This window comes from Pristiophorus japonicus, chromosome 10 (genome assembly GCF_044704955.1).
Source record: "Pristiophorus japonicus isolate sPriJap1 chromosome 10, sPriJap1.hap1, whole genome shotgun sequence".
Classification (NCBI taxonomy): Eukaryota; Metazoa; Chordata; class Chondrichthyes; family Pristiophoridae; genus Pristiophorus; species Pristiophorus japonicus.
Window position 1 is genome coordinate 223,253,149 of NC_091986.1, and position 19,527 is coordinate 223,272,675.

The 19,527-nt window shown below is 52.4% G+C and overlaps 1 protein-coding gene across 1 annotated transcript in view; it reads right to left on the reverse strand.

Annotated features, from left to right (window-relative positions):
- Positions 1–2,644: 2,644 nt before the first annotated feature.
- LOC139275326 (ankyrin repeat domain-containing protein 50-like) overlaps positions 2,645–19,527 on the reverse strand; it is a 66,306-nt gene continuing 49,423 nt past the window's right edge. The window contains exons 4-5 of the mRNA XM_070892634.1: positions 9,586–13,121; positions 2,645–3,645 (exon numbers count right to left, since the gene is read on the reverse strand). Of these exons, the coding sequence (XP_070748735.1) occupies positions 9,589–13,121 (3,533 nt within the window). The 3' untranslated portion in view covers positions 2,645–3,645; positions 9,586–9,588. The remainder of the gene's footprint in view (positions 3,646–9,585; positions 13,122–19,527) is intronic.

Below are 19,527 nucleotides of genomic sequence, written 5' to 3' on the forward strand. Positions count from 1 at the left end.
GCTACAACTGTACAGGGTATTGGTGAGGCCACACCTGGAGTACTGCGTACAGTTTTGCTCTCCATATTTAAGGAAGGATATACTTGCATTGGATGCTGTTCAGAGAAGGTTCACTCGGTTGATTCCAGAGATGGGGGGGTTGATATATGAAGAAAGGTTGAGTAGGTTGGGCCTCTACTCATTGGAGTTCAGAAGAAAGAGAAGTGATCTTATTGAAACTTATAAGATAATGGAGGGGGTTTGACAAGGTGGATACGTGAAACTAAAACTAGGGAACATAGTCTCAGAATAAGGAGCCTCCCATTTAAAACTGAATGAGGAGGAATTTCTTCTCTCTGAGGATTGTAAATCTGTGGAATTCTCTGCCCCAGAGAGCTGTGGAGGCTGGGTCATTGAATATATTTAAGGCGGAGATAGACAGATTTTTGAAAGATAAGGGAATAAAGGTTTATGGGCAGGGAAGTGGAGCTGAGTCCATGATCAGATCAGCCATGATCTTATTGAATGGTGGAACAGGCTCGAGGGGCCAGGTGGCCTACTGCTACTCCTATTATGTTCTTATAACATCTTATTCAAAAGACAGAACCTTGCTCAGTACTGCATGAGACTGTCATAGAAACATAGAAAATAGGTGCAGGAGTAGGCCATTCGGTCCTTCGAGCCTGCACCGCCATTCAATAAGATCATGGCTGATCATTCACCTCAGTATCCCTTTCCCGCTTTCTCTCCATACCCCTTGATCTCTTTAGCCGCAAGGGCCATATCTAACTCCCTCTTGAATATATCCAATGAACTGGCATCAACAACTCTCTGCGGCAGGGAATTCCACAGGTTAACAACTCTCTGAGTGAAGTTTCTCCTCATCTCAGTCCTAAATGGCCTACCCCTTATCCTTAGACTGTGTCTCTCCTGGTTCTGGACTTCCCCAACATCGGGAACATTCTTCCTGCATCTAACCTGTCCAGTCCCGTCAGAATCTTATACATTTCTATGAGATGCTCTCTAAGCCTTCCAAACTCCAGTGAATAAAGGCCCAGTTGATCCAGTCTCTCCTCATATGTCAGTCCAGCCATCCCGGGAATCAGTCTGGTGAACCTTCGCTGCACTCCCTCAATAGCAAGAACGTCCTTCCTCAGATTAGAAGACCAAAACTGAACACAATATTCCAGGTCAGGCATCACCAAGGCCCTGTAAACTGCAGTAAGACCTCCCTGCTCCTGTACTCAAATCCCCTAGCTATGAAGGCCAACATATCATTTGGCCTTCTTCACCACCTGCTGCATCTGTATGCCAACTTTCAATGACGGATGAACCATGGCACCCAGGTCTCATCCCCTTTTCCTAATCTGGAGGCATGGATTATGTTGTCAATTCACTGGAGTTTGGACGACCTGTAACTCAGTGGGGAGAGTGGTACTGACTGAGGCAAGCCGAGACAAGTGTTACCCGTTATACCGAAGGGCCCACATACATCTTTTCCTCTTCACAGATGTGGATGGATAGCTGGTGTGGTTCCAACGCAACGATACAAGAGCAGAGAACACGGTTAAATCCAAAACCTTTGTATTTGGCAGAGGGGAAAAAAAGCCTCTGGTGGGAACAGAGATTTGTCTCAAAACAATTACACGTATAAAATCCAGAGAAACGGAGCAGCAGACAGCTCGGCCCTGCTGTGTGCCAGTGAAGATCGGCAACACGCTGTACAAAAGGTCAGAACAGCACCAAAATAAAAAAATAAATTTAAGCCTGCCCAGCAATCCCTGCCCTCCCTTCTCCAAAAAATACAATGAAAAATATTAACAGTACACTAGATAATGGGCGTCGGGGCAACAGTCGGAATTTCCCCCGATAGCCCAGAACCGTCCCTAAAGTAATCCGGAGCGCCGTGAGGCCGTCAGCATGCGGCACACCGAGGGTCACAAGGTTAGGGTCAGGGTCACAAGGTCAGGGTCAGCACCCAGCCTCGCCCTGTTCCACAACCCCGTCCCCCCACCGACCCAAACTCCTCCCGCCCCCCCCCCCAAACTCCCCACTTTCCTCCCCCCGCCCCAAACTCCCCATATCCCCCCCACCCCCAAACTCCCCACATTCCTCCCCCCGCCCCAAACTCCCCACATCCCCCCCACCACCGGCCCAAACACCCCACATCCCCTTTGGCTTGGCCGAATCTCCGCCCCCCCCCCACCCCACCCCCCCCCCCCGGTCCAATCTCCCACCCCCCTCCGGCCCAAACTCCCCACATCTCCCCCCCCCCAGCCTAAACTCCCCACATCCCTCTCGCCCCGGCCCAAACTCGCCCCCCCCCCCCGCAAACTCCCCACATCCCCTTCGCCCGGCCCAATCTCCCCACCCCACCCCCCACCAAACTCCCCACATCCCCTTCGCCCCGGCCCAATCTTCCCACCGCCCTCCCCCACCTCGCCCGGCCCAAACTCCCCACATCCCCCCCGCCCAGCCAAACTCCCCACATCCCCCCCGCCCAGCCAAATTCTTCACCCCCCCCCTCGCCCAGCCAAACTCTTCACCTCCCCCCCCTCGCCCAGCCAAACTCCCTAAATGCCCTCGCCCCAGCCCTCCTCGCCCCAGCCAAATTGCCCAACCACCATCGCCCCACCAATGACTCCCGCCCCCAAACACAGCCCAACCCAAACAAAACAATTTAAATAATTCATTAATCAAACGTAAGCAGCAATCAATGATACTATTAATAGTGACACTTATCTGTTCTACAAGACCATGTACACAACCAATAGTGGCATTTGTGACTCACAGTAGTAATATTGGCACTTGTACTGTTCACATGGGCGTGTACACGATTGTAATACTAGTGACAGGAGCACAGCCTGTGAATATTATGGGATGAGAGAATATTATGGGCTACAGCAAGGGATTTCCCATCACCTGTGGTGCAGTTACTACAGACTCGAGGGAGAGGGCTCCTCGCTTCCCTGGTTGTTTGACCTCCGATGCCTTGACCCTAGGGGGTGGTGGTAGTTTGATCTCCGATGCCTTGACCCTGGGGGGCGGGGGTAGTTAGATCTCCGATGCCTTGACCCTGGGGGGTGGTGGTAGTTTGATCTCCGATGCCTTGACCCTGGGGGGCGGGGGTAGTTTGAGCTCCAATGCCTTGACCCTGGGGGGGTGGGGTTAGTTTGACCTCCGATGCCTTGACCCTGGGGGTCAGAGGGCAGCACCTGCAGCAATGGAAATTCCACTTTGGTTCGGGACCAAGATGACCCCCTCTCCTATCGTTCATACCCAATTCCTGTTAGTGTTAATGCTGAAGGAAATAAAATAAAAAAAATAAAATAAAAATTGAATCCCGATTACATCAGGAAAAGACCTGAATACTGTACACACTGTTTAACAGCATACGCAGGCATTAAACATACCACAGACTGCAAATATATATATTACACAATTGTACATTTCAACAGCATATTATCGGGAATGAGGTCTTCTTTTTCCTGAATTATGTAGTGTTGTCCCAGAGGATTGTGCCCAGAATACTGCAAGAATACTCCCTCCTGTCCTGGAATCTCAGACATCCCAATAGTGGCAGGGAGCGATATTCTTGCATTCCACCAAGGTTGGAAACAAATGCGTCGATTTTCTTCATGATTGAGCCGCTCACTGGAAGCATTCCTTCAAAAAACACAGATTAACCCAGGTCAGTATCTGTTCTCTCCTCTCCAGAGTCAGATCATGGGTTCAAGTCTCACTGAACACAAAATCCAGGCTCACACTCTCTTGCAGTACTGAGGGAGTGCCGCACTGTCGAAGGGGCAGTACTGAGGAAGTGCTGGACTATCGGAGGGGCAGTACTGAGGGAGAACTGCACTGTTAGAGGGACCGTGTTTTGGATGAGAAGTTAAACCATGTCCCCTCCCAGGTTAACTGAGGCACACAATAGACTTGTACAAAATTTGAAAGCCGGTGGGATTAAAGGGACAGTGGCAGCATGGATACAACACTGGCTGAGGGGCAGAAGCAGAGAGTGGTGGTGAATAGTTATTTTACAGACTGGAGGGGGAGCTGGACAGGAGCGGGAATTCGGGCAGTCGAACGGCCTATAAAGGCCCGAGAGTCGGAGGAGGTGGCCACAGGAGCGGGAGTTCGGGCAGTCGAACGGCTTATAAAGGCCCTGGTGCAGGAGCAGGGGCAGAAGGTAAACAAAGAAGTGGGACGTCACAGCCAAGCGGGTAAGTGATTGGCTGGTCGTGAGTATTTGATCTTTTATTTTCTTCGCAATAAGAAACCTTTGGCATTGTTACAAATTAAGTTAATCTAAGGGTTAAGTCATGGCAGGAGAGCCCAGACCCATGGCATGCTCCTCCTATGTTATGTGGGAAATCAGGAATACTACCAGTGTCCCTGACTACTAAGTGTGCGGAAAGTGTATTCAGCTGCAGCTCCTGACAGACTGCATTGCAGCACTGGAGCTGTGGATGATTCACTCGGGAGCATCCGCGATGCTGAGGATGTCGTGAATAGCACGTTTACTGAGTTGGTCACACCACAGGTAAAGGTTGCACAGCCAGACAGGGAATGGGTGACCATCAGGAAGACAGGTAGTGCAGGGGTCCCCTGCGTCACCTCCCTCCAAAACAGATACACCGTTTTGGGTACTGTTGAGTGAGGTGGCTCATCAGGGGAAGGCAGCAATAACCGAGTCCATGACACCAGGGGTGGCTCTGCTGCACATGACGACTGGAAAAAGAGTGGGAGAGCTACAGAGATAAGGGATTCTATTGTAAGGGGAATAGATAGCCGTTTCCGCGGCCGCAAAAGAGACTGCAGGATGGTATGTTGCCTCCCTGGTGCATGGGTCAAAGATGTCTCGGAGCGGCTGCAGTGCATTCTGGAGGGGGGAGGGTGAACAGCCAGCTGTCGTGGTGTATATAGATACCAACGATATAGGTAAAAAACGGGATGAGGTCCTACAAGCTGAATTTATGGAGCTAGGAGTTAAATTAAAAAGTAGGACCTCAAAGGTAGTAATCTCAGGATTGCTACCAGTGCCACATGCTAGTCAGAGTAGGAATTGCAGAATAGCGCAGATGAATACGTGGCTTGAGGAATGGTGCAAGGGGGAGGGATTCAAATTCCTGGGACATTGAAACCGGTTCTGGGGGAGGTGGGACCAGTACAAACCGGACGGTCTGCACCTCGGCAGGACCGGAACCAATGTCCTAGGGGGAGTGTTTGCTAGTGCTGTTGGGGAGGGTTTAATCTAAAATGGCAGGGGGATGGGAACCTATGCAGGGAGGCAGAGGGAAGTAAAATGGGGGCAGAAGCAAAAGATAGGAAGGAGATAAGGAAAAGTGGAGTGCAGAGAAACCCAAGGCAAAAATCAAAAAGGGCCACATTACAACATAATTCTAAAAGGACAAAGAGTATTAAAAAAACAAACCTGAAGACTCTGAGTCTCAATGCGAGGAGTATTCGTAATAAGGTGGATGAATTAACTGCGCAGATAGTTGTTAACGGATATGATGTAATTGGGATTATGGAGACATGTCTCCAAGGTAACCAAGGCTGGAAACTCAATATCCAGGGGTATTCAATATTCAGGAAGGATAGACAGGAAGGAAAAGAAGGTGGGGTAGCATTATTGGTTAAAGAGGAGATTAACGCAATCGTAAGGAAGGACATTAGCTTGGATGATGTGGAATCTATATGGGTAGAGCTGCGAAACACCAAAGGGCAGAAAACGTTAGTGGGAGTTGTGTACAGACCACCAAACAGTAGTAGGGAGGCTGGGGACGGCATCAAACAGGGAATTAGGGATGCGTGCAATGAGGGTATAGCAGTTATCATGGGTGACTTTAATCTACGTATTGATTGGGCTAACCAAACTGGTAGCAATACTGTAGAGTTGTTGTTCCTGGAGTGTATAAGGGATGGTTTTCTCGACCAATATGTCAAGGAACCAACTAGAGAGTAGGCCATCCTAGATTGGGTGATGTGTAAATAGCAATCTTGTTGTGCGAGGCCCCTTGGGGAAGAGTGACCATAATATGGTAGAATTCTTCATTAAGATGGAAAGTGACATAGTTAATTCAGAGATTAGGGTCCTGACCTTAAAGAAAGGTGACTTTTCAGAATGGCAGGCAGTGACTAGTGGGGTGCCGCAGGGTTCAGTGCAAGAAGGAAACTCCGATGGTATGAGACGTGAACTGGCTAGGATAGACTGGTGAATGATACTTAGAGAGTTGACGGTGGATAGGGAATGGCAGACATTTAAAGATCACATGGATGAACTACAACAATTGTGCAACAATTGGCGTAAAAATAAAAATGGGAAGGTGGCTCAACCGTGGCTAACAAGGGATATTAGGGAAAGTGTTAAATCCAAGGAAGAGGCATATAAATTGGCCAGTAAAAGCAGCAAACCTGAGGACTGGGAGAAATTTAGAATTCAACAGAGGAGGGCTAAAGGTTTGATTAGGAAGGGGAAAATAGAGTATGAGGGTAAGCTTGCAGGGAACATAAAAACTGACTGCAAAAGATATGTGAAGAGAAAAAGATTAGTGAAGACTAATGTAGGTCCCTTGCAGTCAGAATCAGGGGAATTCATAAAGGGGAACAAGGAAATGGCAGACCAATTGAACAAATACTTTGATTCTATCTTCACTAAGGAAGACACGAATAACCTCCCGAAAATACTAGGGGACCGAGGATCTAGCGAGAAGGGGGAACTGAGGGAAATTCTTATTAGTCAGGAAATGGTGTTAAGGAAATTGAAGGGACTGAAGGCCGATAAATCCTCAGGGCCTGATAGTCTGCATCCCAGAGTACTTAAGGAAGTGGCTCTAGAAATAGTAGATGCATTGGTGATCATTTTCCAACATTCCACGGACTCTGGATTAGTTCCTATGGATTGGAGGGTAGCTAATGTAACCCCACTTTTTAAAAAAGGAGGGAGAGAAAACAGGGAATTATAGACCGGTTAGCCCGACATTGGTGGTGTGGAAAATACTGTAGTCAATTATTAAAGATGTAATAGCAGCGCATTTGGAAAGCAGTAACTGGATCGGTCCAAGTCAGCATGGATTTATGAAAGGGAAAACATGCTTGACAAATCTTCTAGGTTTTTTGAGGATGTAACTAGTAGAGTGGATAAGGGAGAATCAGTGGATGTGGTGTATTTGGACTTTCAAAAGGCTTTTGACAAGGTCCCACACAAGAGATTAGTGTGCAAAATTAAGGCACATGGTATTGGGGGTAACGTATTGACGTGGACAGAGAACTGGTTGGCAGACAGGAAGCAAAGAGTGGGAATAAATGGGTCCTTTTCAGAATGGCAGGCAGTGACTAGTGGGGTGCCGCAGGGTTCAGTGCTGGGACCCCAGCTATTTACAATATATATTAATGATTTAGACGAAGGAATTGAATGTAATATCTCCAAGTTTGCAGATGACACTAAGCAGGGTGGTAGTGCGAGCTGCGAGGAGAATGCTAAGAGGCTGCAGGGGGACTTGGACAGGTTAGGTGAGTGGGCAAATACATGGCAGATGCAGTATAATGTGGATAAATGTGAGGTTTGGTGGCAAAAACAGGAAGGCAGATTATCTGAATGGTGACAGATTAGTAAAAGGGGAGGTGCAACGAGACCTGGGTGTCATGGTACACCAGTCATAATCGGAGGAAGGATGTTCTTGCTATTGAGGGAGTGCAGCGAAGGTTCACCAGACTGATTCCTGGGATGGCAGAACTGACATATGAGGAAAGACTGGATCGGCTAGGCTTATACTCACTGGAGTTTAGAAGAATGAGAGAGGATCTCATAGAAACATATAAAATTCTGACGGGACTGGATAGGTTAGATGCAGGAAGAATGTTCCCAATGTTGGGGAAGTCCAGAACCAGGGGTCACAGTCTAAGGATAAGGGGTAGGTCATTTAGGACCGAGATGAAGAGAAACCTTTTCACTCAGAGAGTGGTGATATATTCAAGAGGGAGTTAGATGTGGCCCTTACGGCTAAAGGGATCAAGGGGTATGGAGAGAAAGCAGGAAAGGGGTACTGAGGTTGAATAATCAGCCATGATCTTATTGAATGGCGGTGCAGGCTCGAAGGGCCGAATGGCCTACTCCTGCACCTATTTTCTATGTTTCTATGTATAGAGTGATCTTCCCCGGGGGTCGGTATTAGGACCACTGTTCTTTTCAATATATATTAATGACCTGGACTTTGATATACAGGGTTTAATTTCAAAGTTTGCAGCTGAAACGAAACTGGGAAATATAGTAAATAGTGAGGAGGATTGTGATAAAGACTTCAGGAGGTCGTAGACAGGCTGGTGTAATGGGCAGACACGTGGCAAATGAAATTTAATGCAAATTATAAAGTGAACATTTTGGTAGGAAAAATGAGGAGAGGCAATATAAACTAAAAGGCACAATTTGAAAAGGGTTGCAGGAACAGAAAGGACTGGGGGGGCTGTTTGGGGCTGGGATTGGGGGAGACTTCTTCACTCGGGGAGTTGTTGGCCTGTGGGGTTCCCTGCCGCGGAGAGTTGTTGATGCCATTTCATTGGATGTGTTCGGGAGGGAGTTGTATGTGGTCCTTGCGGCTGGGGGGGGGGGGGGGGGTGGGGGGGAGGTGCTGGTGGGTGATCAGCCATGATCTTATTGAATGGCGGTGCAGGCTCGAAGGGCCGAATGGCCTACTCCTGCACCTATTTTCTATGTTTCTACACAAATCTTTGAATGTGACAGGACGAATTGAGAAGGCTGTTAACAAAAGCACACGGGATCCTTGCCCAAAGCTGGGCACCACACTTTGGGGAGGATGTTAAGGCCTTCGAGAGGGTGCAGAAGCGATTTACTCGAATGGTACCAGGGATGAGGATGAGTTATGTGGAGAGACTGTTGAAGCTGGGGTTGTTCTCCTTACAGCAGAGAGGGTAAGGGGAGATTTGATAGAGGTGTTCAAAATTATAACATGTTTTGAAATGGTATATAGAAAGACTTGCATTTATATATCGCCTTTCATGACCACCGGACGTCTCAAAGCACTTTACAGCCAATGAAGTGCTTTTGGCATGTAGTCACTGTTGTAATGTAGGAAACGCGGCAGCCAATTTGCACACAGCAAGCTCCCACACACAGCAATGTGATAATGACCCGATAATCTGTTTTTTTTTGTTATGTTCATCAGGGGATAAATATTTGCCAGGACAATATGGGAAGAAACTATATCCACTGGCAGGAGGGTCAGCAACGAGAGGACACAGATTACAACGCGCTGCCTGAAAGGGAGATTCAATAATAACTTTCAAAAAGGAATTGGATACACTTGAAAAGAATAAAATTGCAGGGCTATGGGGAAAGAGCAGGGTGGGGGGGGGGGGATTAATTGTATAGCTCCAAGAGCCAGCACAGATATGATGGGCCAAATGGCCTCTTTCTGTGCTGTGCGATTCTATGAAAAGTGTAGGGTCTTTACCCACACCCCCATGCACTATAACATCACACCCCAGCCACGTTCAGTCACACAATGAACTGTCACACATTGAACTGTCACTCCCCCAGTCATGCCCCAAACTGTCACGCCTCCAGTCACACACTAACGCCCTTACCCCTCACAGAGGTGTTTCCTTCTTGTAGTTAAAGCCACTGGTTGGTCCCTCGAATTGCAGTTTGATGGCTTGTTTTAAGTTCAGCTCAGGATCCAGGGTAGTGATCGCAATGAGCGGTTCCATCATCACCTTCGCCACCGCACTGGTGCTGCTAAGCTTCTGCGGAGAGTACTTGGGGCTGCCATGCCCTCGATACTGGGACTTGCTCAGGATCCCGTTATGCTTCTCCTCGAACTCAGTCTGGTTGTCACGGCACCAAGTAAAGCGCGATGTCTCCCGGTCAACAGGGGACTGGTCGTTGCCCAGCGACATGATGAGTGGCGACGCAATCTCCCAGCTCCTCTTGGCACTTTCGGCTTTGGGTATCTGCTCCGGGACGCTGGTCAGGCCAACTTTCACCGCTGGTCGCTTCTTGCCTTTGGGACTGGTGTCTGCCAGCTCAAGGCCCAGCACCGGGCTGGACAAGGGTGTGGTTCCCCCCTGTCTGCTGGGGCTCCTGGCCGCCTCCGATATGGCACTGGTCTGCGTGCCGGCTTTGGGCTTGATCAGTGTTGACGAAGGGGAGGTGAGGATGGAGTGTCGGCTGCGACTGCGGGGTAGCGAGTGCTGCTGGATCTGCTGAGTGAAGGTCAGGCTATCGATGGGCACCGTCTGGGCAGTGGCCAGCGAGTGGTAGGTGGAGGAGGTCAGGATGGACGAGTTCTTGGAGCTCTTCAAGGAGTTGCTGGACATGAGGGACTTGCGGTGGTCCACGGTGGAATCCGGGGACTCGGAGGGAGAGCTCGTTGCCCCCAAATGTTTTCTGTCGCTGGCCGTGCGGTTGGAAGAATGCATCTCTCCACCCATTGTACTGGGGCTTCCAGAGCTGTTGGAAGTGCCAGAGGACAGGGTCTTCATAGTGGAGATGTGTAGCTCCCCTTTCTGCCCGGAGGCCGGTGCCACGTAACCATTGAACACCGGCGCGCCAAATTTCTCTAACAGCTTCATGATCTTCGTCCGCCCGCGTTTGGCCGCCACCCTCATCGGCGTGCGGCCATATTGGTCGGCATGGTTGGGATCTGCTCCCTTCTCTAAAAGTATCCTCACTACCTCGGCATGGCCCTCCTGGGCGGCTATGCAGAGTCCAGTGGCTCCCTGGTTACAGGCATGATCGACGGGAGCCCTGCTCTCAATCAGAAACCGCACCACCGGGGAGTGACCCTGCCAGGCCGCCGAATGCAGGGCCGAGCGACGGTCATTGTCCAAGGCATTGACCTCTGCCCCATATTTGACCAGTAACTTGACCAGCTCCAGGCTGCCCTGCCAGCTACACACATGCAGCACCGTCCGCCCGTCTAAATCCCGTGACTCGAGATTGGCAGCTCCTTGGTCCAGCAGCAACTGCACCATGTCCATTTGGTTGTCCAAAGCCAGGAGGTAGAGCAAGGGGCGTCCGTCTGCGTCCTTCACGTCTACACCTGCCCCTTTGCTCAACAGCAGCTTCACCACCTCCTTGTGGCCCTCGAGGGCGGCGGTGCACAAGGTGGTCCGCCCGTCGTACCCCTTGGAATCCACCGGCGACTTATATTCCAGCAGGGCCTGGACGCACGGGCAGTGACCCTCCTGAGCCGCGAGGACGACCGGGATCCTACCGTCATTGTCCACCTCAGTCACCCTGGCGCCCTGCTCGATCAGTGCCAAACACACGGAGCAGTGGCCCTCGAAGCTGGCCATGTGGAGAGGGGTCCAGCCTGTGTCGTCCCGGTGATTCTCGTCCAGGCCCCGGTCCAAGAGGGTCTGCACCACCTCAGCGTTGCCGTGAGCGGCGGCAATGCTGAGCACCGTGCGGCCCTCGCCGTCGATGGTATCCACGGCCGCGCCCCAGAACAGCAGGGCGTTGACCACGGCCACGTGGCCCATGGAGGCCGCGGCCAGCAGCGGTGTGCGTCCAGTGGCGTCGGCCTCGTCCACGTCCGCACCGCCCTCCAGCAGCAGGTCCACCACGTCTGCGTGACCTTCGTAGGCAGCCACCAGGAGCGGGGTCAGTCCGTCGCGGTCCCGGTGCCCCACCTCCGCCCCCTGCTCGATCAGCAGGCTCACCACGTTGGCGTAACCGCGGCTGGCGGGGACACAGAGCGCTGCCACGGACAGCGCCGAGCGCCCATCCGCGTCCCGGTGATTGATGTCAGCGCCATAGTCCAGCAGGATCTCCACCATCTCCCGGTGACCCATGTAGGCGGCAGCAATCAGCGCCGTCCGCCCGTCCGTGTCCACTTTGTTGACCTCGGCCCCGTGACGCAGCAGGGTCAGCGCGATGTCCTCGTGCCCGCCCCAGGCGGCGGCTCTCAGTGCAGTGCGGTGGTCAGTGTCCGTGCTGTCCACCTCAGCTCCCCCCGAGTCCAGCAGAGCAGTCACCGCCTCCGAGTGCCCACCCCAGGCTGCCGATCGCAAGGCCGTCCAGCCTTCCTGGTCGGCGTGGTTGATGTTGGCGTCATGCGAGATCAGGCAGTGAAGGACTTTGGTGTGGCCCATTCGCGCGGCCAGGGTTAAGGGGGTCTGCCCCTGGTGATCCTCAGTCTCCAGATCGGCATCCCTGGACAGCAGCAAGTTGACCACCTCCAGGTTGCCGCTGTAGGCCGCACTCGCCAGCAGCGTGCGCCCACTCGAGTCCCGCTGGTGGACGCTCGCCCCATTCTCCAGCAGCATTCGGATCGAGTCCTCCCTCTCCAGGGCTCGGTGGATCACCCCCGAGGAGTCCTCGCACTCCTGGTCGGTGACGTAGGCCCCGGCCTTGACCAGGAGCTGCAGGACCTCTTGCTCCACTGGCAGGATGGAGGTGAGGGAGTCACGGCTAACCGGCGCCCCGCTCCACACCATCCACAGCGCCAGTCGGCAAGGCTCGGTCTGCAGCCGGGAGTGGACGAGGTGCAGGGCGTACTCCTGCACCTGGGCAGGGCTCAGCTCCCTGGCCCGGCAGGTCAGGCTCATGGCCAGCATTCCATGCCCCTGCGCCGAGTTGCAGAGGTACTTCTGCGTGCAGTACTTGACGTCCAGCAGCCACTCGGCAAAGCTGTGATGGAAGAGGATCCTGGTCCCACACTCCCCATCCAGCAACAGTTTGGACACCATCTCCATCTTGTGCTGGAAATCGGCCACCGTCAAACTGGTGCACTTGGTCCAGACCGCTTCGAACAGCTCCCGCGGGGTCAAAGGTCGGTGGGCAGCCAGGATCACGTTGAGGATGGGCTGGATTTTAGTGAACTGCTTGCGGGTGAAGAGACGCTGACACAGCCACAGGTAGAGCCCATTGAGGGTGCCAGGGATGTCCCGAATCTCGCGCAGCACGATGAAGCTCTCCAGCACCCCGTCCAGCACCCGCTCCAGGTACAGGAAGCAGCCATTGCTCTTGATGTGAAGCTGGTTCAACATCTCGGCCGTCTCGCGGGTCAGGTGATGCCGCAGTGCTTCCTCCTGATCCAGCCGGCACAGGATGTACTGCTGCACATCTTTCACGATGTGCGATTTCCGCAGGTCGTCCAGGCAAATCTTCCGGAATCCTGCCGGAAAAAAACCCGCAAAATTAGCGATCCGTTATAGTTCCCACAGAAAGCTAAACTTGTACAGAACACTGGTTAGACCATACTCGGAGTCACAGAATCAGACAGCACAGGTGACCATTCGAACGATCCAATCAGTCCCACTCCCCGCTCTTACCCCACAGCCCTGTAAATTCTTTCCTTCAAGTATTTACCCAATCCCCGGTTTGAAAGTTACTATTGAATCCGCTCCCACCGCCCTTTCAGGCAGCGCGTTCCCGATCACAACAACTCGCTGCGTAAACACATTCTCCCCATCTGGGTCTATCGCCGATTATCGTCTATCTGTGTCCCCTGGTTACCGTCCCTCCTGCCCCCAGGGAACAGTTGCTCCTTAGTTAGCCTCATGATTTTGAACACCTCGATCAAATTTCTCTTGAACCTTCTCTGCTCCATGGACAACAACCACAGCTTCTCTATTCTCATCATCAAACTTAAGTTCCTCATCCCTGGAATCGTTCCAGTAAATCTCTTCTTCACCCTCATCAAGGCCTCGACATTCTTCCTAAAGTTGTGTGTAGAACTTAACAATACTCCAGCTGAGGCCTAACCAGTGTTTAATAATTTCCTTATATTTATACTCTGTGCCTCTATTTATAAAACCAAAGATCCTGTATGCTTTTTTAAATATCCATATCAACCTGCCCTGCCACCTTCAAAGATTTGTTTACATATACCCCCAGTTCTCTCTGTTGCTGCAACCCTTTTAGAATTGTACCCATAGTTTATATTGCCTCTCCTCATTTTTCCTACCAAAATGTATCCCTTTGCATTTTTCAGCGTTAAATTTCATCTGCCCCGTGCCCGCCCATCCCACCAGCCTGTCTGTGTCCTCCTGAAGTCTCTCACTATCCTCCTCACTGTTCATTATTATGCCTGTACACCAAAGTCCAGGTCATTAATATATTTGTCAAAAAGAGCAATGTTTCTGATACAAACCCCTGGGGAACACCACTGTATATTTTCCTCCAGTCCCAAAAACAACCGTTCACCACCACTCTCTGCCCCTTCACCAACTTTGTATCCCTGCCGCCACTGTCCTTTTAATCCCATGGGCTTTAATTTTGTTAACAAATCAATTATGTGGTACCTTGTCGAACGCCTTTAGAAAGTTCATACACACAACATCAACCACACTACTCTCAGCAACCTTCTCATCAACTGTAATGTGCACAGTTCTGGTCTCCATATTTATCAAAAGGTGCAAAAAAGATTTGCAAGGATGATAATAGAACTGAGAGGTTATAACTATCAGGAAAGATTGAACAGGCTGGAGCTCTTTGCTCTAGAGAAGAGAAAGCTGAGTGACCTCATTGAAGGGGTTTGATAGGGTAGACGCAGAGAAAATGTTTGTGATTGAAGGGAGACCAGAACTCAGGGTCATAAATATACGCTAGTCACTAATAAATCCGATAGAGAATTCAGAGAAACTTCTTTACCCAGACAGCGGTGAGAATGTGGAACTCGCTGCCACAGGGAGGGGTTGAGACAAGTAGCACAGATGCACTTAACATAAGAATATAAGAAATAGGAGCAGGAGTCGGCCATTCGGCCCCTCGAGCCTGCTCCGCCATTTACTAAGATCATGGCTGATCTGATCATGGACTCAGCTACACTTCCCTGCCCGCTCCCCATAACCCTTGATTCCCTTATCGCTCAAAAATCTGTCTATCTCCGCCTTAAATATATTCAATGACCCAGCTTCCACAGCTCTCTGTGGCAGAGAATTCCACAGATTTACAACCCTCTGAGAGAAGAAATTCCTCCTCATCTCAGTTTTAAATGGGCGGCCCCTTATTCTGAGACTATGTCCCCTAGTTTTAGATTCCCCTATGAATGGAAACATCCTCTCTGCATCCACCTTGTCGAGCCCCCTCATTATCTTACATGTTTCAAAACACATTATGTGGGAAGGGGAAGCTGGGTAATCGTATGAGGGGGAAAGGAATAGGGGGTTATGCTGATGGAGTGAGATAAAGACAGATGGGAGGAGCCTCGAGTGGAGCACGGAGCAGTTGAGCCAAAGACTGTAAACCACGTGGTCTGGTTGAAGCAAATAGTATAGCTGCATTCAAGGGGAGGCTAGACAAGCATATGAGGGAGAAGGGAATAGAGGGTGAAGCTGATAGATTTAATGAGGAAAGAGGGCATGAGGCTCGAATGGAGCATAAAGGCCGGCATGGACTGGCTGGGCCGAATGGCCTGTTTCTGTACCGCATATAGAAACATAGAAAATAGGTGCAGGAGTAGGCCATTCGGCCCTTCTAGCCTGCACCGCCATTCAATGAGTTCATGGCTGAACATGCAACTTCAGTACCCCATTCCTGCTTTCTCACCATACCCCTTGATCCGCCTTCATCCAATATCCGGTGTAATCCTGTGTAAATTCTATCTCAGACGTACACTGCTTGGGTCTCCACAAGGATTTAATTGTATTGCAGCGTGTCATTCCGAACTCATACAGATTAGGTAGGTCCGTGGCCTCATCCCTGGCACGTGTCAAATAAACAGATTTGGAGGAAAATCCAGCCGGGGTTCCCAGTCTCGGTCACCGTCCCCGTCCCTTGATTACGGCAGGAGGTGGGCGCAACAGGAGGGAATGGAGCTGGTTCAGCAGCTCTTGACTGTCTGGGCTCACAAATGGCCACTTGTGGAAGGCAATAGAGAGTACTCCAGTGAAAGTCAGTGTGTGTATACGACCCGTACCCCAGTGAGAATCAGTGTGAGTGGGACCCATACCCCAGTGAGAGTCAGTGTGTGTGTGGGACCCGTACCCCAGTGAGAGTCAGTGTGTGTGTGGGACCCGTACCCCAGTGAGAGTCAGTGTGTGTGTGGGACCCGTACCCCAGTGAGAGTCAGTGTGTGTGTGGGACCCGTACCCCAGTGAGAGTCGGTGTGTGTGGGACCCATACCCCAGTGAGAGTCGGTGTGTGTGGGACCCGTACCCCAGTGAGAGTCGGTGTGTGTGGGACCCGTACCCCAGTGAGAGTCGGTGTGTGTGGGACCCATACCCCAGTGAGAGTCAGTGTGTGTGGGACTGTACCCCAGTGAGAGTCGGTGTGTGTGGGACCCATACCCCAGTGGGAGTCAGTGTGTGTGGGACTGTACCCCAGTGAGAGTCAGTGTGTGTGGGACCTGTACCCCAGTGAGAGTCAGTGTGTGTGGGACCCGTACCCCAGTGGGAGTCAGTGTGTGTGGGACTGTACCCCAGTGAGAGTCAGTGTGTGTGGGACCTGTACCCCAGTGAGAGTCTGTGTGGGACCCATACCCCAATGAGAGTCAGTGTGTGTGGGACCCATACCCCAGTGAGAGTCAGTGTGTGTGGGACCCGTACCCCAGTGAGTCAGTGTGTGTGGGACCTGTACCCCAGTGAGAGTCAGTGTGTGTGGGACCCATAACCCAGTGAGAGTCAGTGTGTGTGGGACCCGTACCCCAGTGAGAGTCACTGTGTGTGGGACTGTACCCCAGTGAGAGTCAGTGTGTGTGGGACCCGTACCCCACTGAGAGTCAGTGTGTGTGGGAACCATACCCCAGTGAGAGTCAGTGTGCGTGGGACCCGTACCCCAGTGAGTCAGTGTGTATGGGACCCGTACCCCAGTGGGTCAGTGTGTGTGGGACCTGTATCCCAGTGAGAGTCAGTGTGTATGGGACCCCTTACCCCAGTGAGAGTCATTGTGTGTGGGACCCGTACCCCAGTGAGAGTCAGTGTGTGTGGGACCCGTACCCCAGTGAGTCAGTGTGTGTGGGACCCGTACCCCAGTGAGAGTCAGTGTGTGTGGGACCCGTATCCCAGTGAGAGTCAGTGTGTGTGGGTCCCGCACCCCAGTGAGAGTCAGTGTGTGTGGGACTGTACCCCAGTGAGAGTCAGTGTGTGTGGGACCCGTACCCCAGTGAGAGTCAGTGTGTGTGGGACCCATACCCCAGTGAGTCAGTGTGTGTGGGACCCGTACCCCAGTGAGAGTCAGTGTGTGTGGGACCCATACCCCAGTGAGAGTCAGTGTGTGTGGCACCCATACCCCAGTGGGAGTCAGTGTGTGTGGGACCCATACCCCAGTGAGAGTCAGTGTGTGTGGGACCCGTAACCCAGTGAGTCAGTGTGTGTGGGACCCTTACCCCACTGAGAGTCAGTGTGTGTGGGACCCGTACCCCAGTGAGTCAGTGTGTGTGGGACCTGTACCCCAGTGAGAGTCAGTGTGTGTGGGACCCATAACCCAGTGAGAGTCAGTGTGTGTGGGACCCGTACCCCAGTGAGAATCACTGTGTGTGGGACTGTACCCCAGTGAGAGTCAGTGTGTGTGGGACCCGTACCCCACTGAGAGTCAGTGTGTGTGGGAACCGTACCACAGTGATAGTCAGTGTGTGTGGGACCCGTACCCCAGTGAGTCAGTGTGTGTGGGACCCGTACCCCAGTGGGTCAGTGTGTGTGGGACCTGTATCCCAGTGAGAGTCAGTGTGTATGGGACCCCTACCCCAGTGAGAGTCAGTGTGTGTGGGACCCGTACCCCAGTGAGAGTCAGTGTGTGTGGGACCCGTACCCAATGAGAGTCAGTGTGTGTGGGACCCGTACCCCAGTGAGAGTCAGTGTGTGTGGGACTGTACCCCAGTGAGAGTCAGTGTGTGTGGGACCCGTACCCCACTGAGAGTCAGTGTGTTTGGGAACCGTATCCCAGTGAGAGTCAGTGTGTGTGGGACCCGTACCCCAGTGAGTCAGTGTGTGTGGGACCCGTACCCCAGTGGGTCAGTGTGTGTGGGACCTGTATCCCAGTGAGAGTCAGTGTGTATGGGACCCCTACCCCAGTGAGAGTCAGTGTGTGTGGGACCCGTACCCCAGTGAGAGTCAGTGTGTGTGGGACCCGTACCCCAGTGAGTCAGTGTGTGTGGGACCCGTACCCCAGTGAGAGTCAGTGTGTATGGGACCCCTACCCCAGTGAGAGTCAGTGTGTGTGGGACTGTACCCCAGTGAGAGTCAGTGTGTGTGGGACCCATACCCCAGTGAGAGTCAGTGTGTGTGGGACCCGTACCCTAGTGAGAGTCAGTGTGTGTGGGACCCGTACCCCAGTGAGAGTCAGTGTGTGTGGGACTGTACCCCAGTGAGAGTCAGTGTGTGTGGGACCCGTACCCCACTGAGAGTCAGTGTGTGTGGGAACCGTACCCCAGTGAGAGTCAGTGTGCGTGGGACCCGTACCCCAATGAGACAGTGTGTATGGGACCCGTACCCCAGTGGGTCAGTGTGTGTGGGACCTTTATCCCAGTGAGAGTCAGTGTGTATGGGACCCCTTACCCCAGTGAGAGTCAGTGTGTGTGGGACACGTACCCCAGTGAGAGTCAGTGTGTGTGGGACACGTACCCCAGTGAGTCAGTGTGTGTGGGACCCGTACCCCAGTGAGAGTCAGTGTGTGTGGGACCCGTATCCCAGTGAGAGTCAGTGTGTGTGGGTCCCGCACCCCAGTGAGAGTCAGTGTGTGTGGGACTGTACCCCAGTGAGAGTCAGTGTGTGTGGGACCCGTACCCCAGTGAGAGTCAGTGTGTGTGGGACCCATACCCCAGTGAGTCAGTGTGTGTGGGACCCGTACCCCAGTGAGAGTCAGTGTGTGTGGGACCCATACCCCAGTGAGAGTCAGTGTGTGTGGGACCCATACCCCAGTGGGAGTCAGTGTGTGTGGGACCCATACCCCAGTGAGAGTCAGTGTGTGTGGGACCCGTAACCCAGTGAGTCAGTGTGTGTGGGACCCGTACCCCACTGAGAGTCAGTGTGTGTGGGACCCGTACCCCAGTGAGTCAGTGTGTGTGGGTCAGTACCCCAGTGAGAGTCAGTGTGTGTGGGACCCATAACCCAGTGAGAGTCAGTGTGTGTGGGAACCGTACCCCAGTGAGAGTCAGTGTGTGTGGGACCCGTACCCCAGTGAGTCAGTGTGTATGGGACCCATACCCCAGTAGGTCAGTGTGTGTGGGACCTGTATCCCAGTGAGAGTCAGTGTGTATGGGACCCCTTACCCCAGTGAGAGTCAGTGTGTGTGGGACCCGTACCCCAGTGAGAGTCAGTGTGTGTGGGACCCGTACCCCAGTGAGTCAGTGTGTGTGGGACCTGTACCCCAGTGAGAGTCAGTGTGTGTGGGACCCATACCCCAGTGAGAGTCAGTGTGTGTGGGACCCGTACCCCAGTGAGTCAGTGTGTGTGGGACCTGTACCCCAGTGAGAGTCAGTGTGTGTGGGACCCATAACCCAGTGAGAGTCAGTGTGTGTGGGACCCGTACCCCAGTGAGAGTCACTGTGTGTGGGACTGTACCCCAGTGAGAGTCAGTGTGTGTGGGACCCGTACCCCACTGAGAGTCAGTGTGTGTGGGAACCGTACCCCAGTGAGAGTCAG